Genomic DNA, 6000 nt, shown 5'->3' on the forward strand with positions numbered 1-6000 from the left:
ATGTGGTAATCCGCGCAGGAAAGAACTTAAGGGAGGCCGTCGATCCCACCGAGGAATTTCTGTTGCCCGCTGGCGAGAAGAGGTACTCCCTCCGGCATAGACATTTTTATCATTGAATCCAAGCTAATAGAAATAGGGTGGTTATGAAATTTGACCAAAGTAGCTTCCCGATGAAAAGGAACAGAAAGTCCACAGCTAACCGGATTTCTTAGATGACCCGACAACCGCCATCTTCACCTTCAATCGTGATGGCCAGACCCTCGGTGGACTTCTCGTTAGTGCACTCTTGGCACTCCCGTGTGTAACATTTGCAGCTTACAGAGTTCCCCACCCGCTATTCTTCGTGTTCGAATTGCGTCTCACCACTGATGGCGCTATGAGTCCGAAAGAAGCTTTACTTGAGGCCTCGAAGAATATGGTTGAAGATTTGGTCATGCTGGGTAGGAGGTTTACTCATGAGTGGGAGCTTCTCAAGCAAGCAGAAATGGCAGAGGGCGTGGGTCGTGGTGATTCCGAGATGGCGCTCGCACGCACTGTGTACACTCGTGCTGTTTCCAGCGCCGGGGAAGCAGCGAATCGAGGTAGGAGCTTCCAAGGCCGTGAGGGTGGCCAGAGAGATATTCGCTACCAATTTGGCGCTGGGAGTCCAGGGAGACCCGGCTATCAGGGTGGCGGAAGTCCCTTAAGGGTGGGATATCAGGGTGAAGGTCAGCAGGGAGTCAGAAATAGCCCCGGTAGGGTAGGGTACCGGCCGGGAGGCCAACCCACGGAATACCAACATAAAACTAGAAACCCCGAAAATTTGGACATTCCGACTGGGGGGGATTGGGGTGGCAGCAGCATGCAGGATCATGGAATGAGTGGATACCAAGCTAGAGGTCTACAAGAGAATGCCTACCATGGCGCTAGAAACCCCGAGGCAGGATTTCAGACTACCTGGGCCTCGGGCCAGCAAGCCAGGAGCCCCGACAGGATGAGTCGTCAAGGTGGCGTTAAAACTGGAAGCTCCTCAGAAGATCCCTACCGGGCTAGTGCTGCAGTCCTTAATAGGTCAGTGAACCGGTCCTTCTGGGGCAACGAGGAGTTGGAGCACCAGACGGACAGCCAGAGTAAAGGTTATCAGGGCTATGGCTCTCAGGGCCTTGGGGGTGGTGGATATCAACTCGGACCTCAACAAGCGAGTAGCACTCAGGTGGGGGGCGATTGGACACCAGAGTACCAGCGTCTAACCAGCCAAGGTTCCGGCTACCCGAATCGCCCCCAGAGCGCCAATAGAAGCTATCACCAGCCGGATGCAAACGATCAAACCAGGCAAACCCAAGCTACGGATCCCCAAACCGCAGGCTATCAGGGCTGGGATCGGCATCACCAACCGGGGGGGGATACCACGGTGGATGATAACGACTGGTAGGGTGTGGGTGTTCGGATGCTTGGTCTATGTTGCTACTCTAGAAGGTGTGGTGAACAGTTTTCTAGTTTAGGCTGGCGTTGTGAGAAATTCAAAAGCTTTATCGTCGTCTTGGTGCTGTGTGACCCGAGTGAGAGCCACTGCATCGGCAATAGGATTGTTCCACTCGCAGAGGCGAAAAGAGTGATATGATGCTACGGCGCGGTCATGCGAAAATCTTTGAAAGTTAACATGCTTTTGACACAAATACATACATACCACTTGTGATTTTATTTCAGGGTTTGGCTACACCACTGCATCTGAAGCCAACCATGATACCACACTCTAGGATTCATCCCTCCCGAGTTTGAGATGTGCTGTGTCCTGACCCAACACTCTCCCGTCCTTATTCTCACTTCAACCATAGATTACAAAAAATATTCCCAGAAATCAATATTTCCCGATCACATCACTCTGTGCTACAATCTCCCTATCACGCAAAATCATTCCATGTCACACTCACTTCCTCGCTTAGGATCTTGGCCACCTTGTACAGTACGGTACTTGTACTCATAATGTGCCGGATATGAAGGGCAAGTCTGTCGAACTTCTTCTGGCTGGCTTGGGGGCCTTCCCTGCCACTCGGAAAAGGGTGTTTGCTCCAGCTATCATGCCAAGAGCTGGACAGACTTTTGGCAATACTCTTGGTATGATAAGGATACCGGCGTGGGAAACCAACAAGCCAAACCAATCCAAGTTAACGTAAAAAGTGGACTAAAAGAAGCTTAATCTGACCTCCTAATCGCGAGTGTCACGTCGAGCTGCAATACAATAGTTCTGTTGCACAACGCGTCACGCTCGGTTCGTTGAAATTATTTTCTTGGTTGGTTCGGTTATCACTCCGGCACGGCACCGGTATTGTACTGTACCGGGACCCAGCGAAACTTTTGGAACGGGGTGTTTGTTTACTGCAGGGTTGAGCATTGACCTTGTTGTGGTGCTAGCCAGCTAGCCAGTCTTCCTTGTCTTCCCACGTCCATCCCTTTCTTTTACCCGCACTATCTGCCTTTCCCTCTTTACTCTACCAATTCCTTCGAAAATGTCTGAATTGACAGAATTTGACAAGCAGCGGTAACGTTCCCCCAGGCGTATGGTTGTTCCATACCCTATCTTTCTAATCCTAATTTCCTCTCCAGTGCCGCAAATATCGCCAGGAACCAGGCGATCCTCGCGAGCCTCGGTCTCGAAGTTAATGCAGCTCCGAAGCCCCCGAATAAGAGGGTCAAGGTCAAAAGGGAGGGGCCGATCGAAGGCGTGCGAAAGTCCGCGCGTGTCGCCAGTGCCCCGAAGCGCAAATACCGTGAAAGCAACGACAGATCTGAGAAAGAGAACGACAGCGATGACGGGTTTACCGACGAGAGTGAGAGTGACGCGGACTTCTACTCTGACGATAGTCAGCCGCCTAGCCAATTGGGTAAACGTAGGCGCGGGGGGTATGCTCCTGGTCATGATGGCCCAGTGCTTCCGGGTGACGGGGAGGGATTGCGTAGGAGGGTGGTGAATGGGAGGAACGTTCAACATATCGATCCTGAGAAGCGGGCTGTGCGGCCGGATCCGAAGGTCTTTGGACCCATTCGTGGGATCAAGGTTGGGCATTGGTGGCCAAGTAGATTGGCTTGTAGTGCCGATGCTGTTCATCCCGTATGTTTGCCACTCCCCACTCCCCACTCCCCACTCCCACTCCCGCTTCTATAGGCTACTGACATACTCACCAGCCTACTGTCGGTGGTATTTACGGCGGTACTACGACTGGAGCGTACTCCGTCGCCGTTTCTGGCGGATACGAAGACGATGTGGACGAGGGATTTCGCTTCACGTTCACTGGCTCTGGAGGCCGTGATCTCAAGGGCACCGCGAGTAATCCCAAGAACCTTCGCACTGCCCCTCAATCCTCTGATCAGACTCTCACCGGCTTCAACCTAGCACTAAAGGTTTCCTGCGATACGGGAAACCCGGTCAGGGTTATTCGCGGGTTTAAAGCCACCCTGGGACCAGAAGAGGGTTACCGTTACGATGGACTCTACAAGGTTCTGAAAGCCTGGCAGGAGACTGGCCTGTCCGGATTCAAGGTGTGGAAATACGCCTTCAAGAGAATCGATGGACAGGCTCCCTTGGATACCAGCAGTGAGATCATTTATTTACTTATGTTTTAATTAGGATTTGAATCGCAGCTAACCCGCAATTAGTTGGAAAACCCGATGACTTTGGTGACGAGGACGACTACAACATCAAGGACGAAACCGAGGAAAATCCTGGCCAAGAACCCCCTGAGCCCGGCACCGGAAAAGCGGAATGGCTTGAGGAAGAAGCAGAAGACCGACCCAAGCGGACTCGCAGATCCACTCGCAAATCCTACCGAGAAATTGGCGGCGAAGCCACCTCCACCTCCACCCCTAGTGGCCCGACCACACCTGCGTCCAAACTCTCCGACAACGCCGAAACATCAGTTACTTCTGATGATTCCTATACTAAGATGGAACCTGTCGTCCTCATCAGTAGGAAGACCGGCGCTAGGGCTAGCTCGAAGAATAAGTATCAGCCTTTGGTGAGCGAGTATTTCTCGCCTAAGGGTGATGATAGCGGTGTTACCTCGGTGAGTAGGAGGAGCTCTAGAAGGGTTAGCAAGAAGGGGGAGATGTGAGTTGGAGGGGTCCGTGAGGGGTGGAAGTGGGGTTGTAATGCAATGTAAAATAAAATAGTGTAGTTTATTTCTTTTTTCTCTTTCCTCTTTCCTTCCATGTCTCTATACCTTCCTACCCACAAGGCTTGCTTGCGGTTGTGTGGTATCCCCTTCTCTCTCTCTTATACATAATCTATTCTTTTACTCCCTCCCGCCGTTCCTACCTACGCCCGCATGGTGCTCGTGCCTCTGCCAGTTTATTTTGTACTTTCTTTCGATGTTTATTTAGTTTACTAGGCTCTTCTATAATGGTGGCGGCAGATTTTGTATTTTTAGTGGAAATAATTTTGATTCGGTAAAAATATTATATAGTTCGGTAGCAATAGCAGTGCTGTTTTTTTGCGGTGCGCTGGGATGGGGGCGCATCGTAGGAGCAGGTATGCTATGATATCTACTTGAATCGTATGATAGGTCAGAATCTGATGGAATAAGTAGTGTGAGATGATGTATGAGTCATGAGTCCTCACTCGATGGGAACCCAGGGAGCTTTTGAGTTGGATCTTATATGGTGCAGGGGGCGGGATGGGAGGGGGAGGGGGGGTTAACGCGCTGCATAGGATCTTTCCGTTTGTTGTATGTACATTACGGCTTTGGTTTGCTATGCGGTGTTATCTACTACCCGGAGGGTGGGAGTTTGTTTCACGGTTGATGGACCAACTTGCTATATAATTGTTTGTTTTGATGTGCGAGGCTGAGGAAGAGAAGGTAGCCTCTCCAACCTCTACATTCGGCGTCGCGTCTGGAGGGGCAATGGGGTGTGAGTATGACCGTGTGCGTGGGCTGGTTGGTTGGTTGGGGGGGGGTAATCATCATCATGGATTAGTTAACGAGAACTGGGGGTTTGGGCCGCTTTTGACTAATTTTTTTCCCCCTCTATATCTAAACAATCCTCTAGTCAACGCTGCAGAGGCGGGGAAAGGCAAGGTGTGGGAAAGGAGGTAATAGGTAAGGAACGAATATGTAATGAGGTTTTACAGCTAGAAAATAGAAATAAAACTAAATAATAATAATAATATTATTATTATGATGGAGATTTCTCAACACGATGATAGAAATGACCCCCCCCAATCCGCCCACCAACACCGAACTCTAAGATATTAACAAATAGAAGATCGCAACTCTTGACTCGACCGCGTAAGAAAGCCTGTATAGAGATTTGGACGGGAGTGTTAGGTATAGGCGCATTCCCATGGCATGTGGTTTCCTTCTGCCAGAGGGAAATATTTGAGCTGAGTTTCCGTGGTAGGTTTACTGTGGATGGAGAGTAGGGACGGTGAATACCACAAGGCGATGCCGTGAATTGTGAGAGAGCATGTTGGGCGGGGGTAAGGGGAGGATAGCAATACTAGCGGCAGACATGTTTATGGGGTTGTGGCGGAAATGACGAATAGGTTGTCCGTAAGAAATTCGAAGGTATGGGGAGGCTACACAGGCTCGGGCTGAGGCGGTGCTGGGGGTGGTGGGCGCGGGTCCCCCAGTAGCGCCACCCCTACATGGCCTCGACAAGTAGCCCATCAGTGCGGTGTTCGGCCGTTGGCATCAAGTTTTTAGGGGTTGATGTCACCCCGTCCGAGCAGTATTTTCACCACTCCCTCGTGCCCATTCCAAGCAGCACGATGGAGCGGTGTATTGCCATAAACATCTGATTCGTTAGGGTTGACATCGTCCCGTCCGAGCAGTATTTTCACCACTCCTTCACGCCCATTCCAAGCAGCACGATGGAGCGGTGTATTGCCATAAACATCTGATTCGTTAGGGTTGACATCGTCCCGTCCGAGCAGTATTTTCACCACTCCCTCGTGCCCATTCCAAGCAGCACGATGGAGCGGTGTATTGCCATAAACATCTGATTCGTTAGGGTTGACATCGTCCC

The 6000-nt window shown here is 51.0% G+C and overlaps 1 protein-coding gene; it reads left to right on the forward strand.

Moving 5' to 3' along the window:
• Window positions 1-2486: 2486 nt before the first annotated feature.
• On the forward strand, window positions 2487-4182 carry GSTUM_00003278001 (uncharacterized protein; the record flags this gene model as incomplete). XM_002836908.2 has 4 exons in its annotated part: window positions 2487-2518; window positions 2584-3088; window positions 3163-3571; window positions 3634-4182. The coding sequence occupies 4 exons, from the start codon at window positions 2487-2489 to the stop codon at window positions 4086-4088; spliced, it is 1401 nt and encodes a 466-aa protein (XP_002836954.1). The 3' UTR covers window positions 4089-4182.
• Window positions 4183-6000: the final 1818 nt, after the last annotated feature.

Source organism: Tuber melanosporum, assembly GCF_000151645.1.
Source record: "Tuber melanosporum whole genome shotgun sequence assembly, scaffold_166, strain Mel28".
NCBI classification, from domain to species: Eukaryota; Fungi; Ascomycota; class Pezizomycetes; order Pezizales; family Tuberaceae; genus Tuber; species Tuber melanosporum.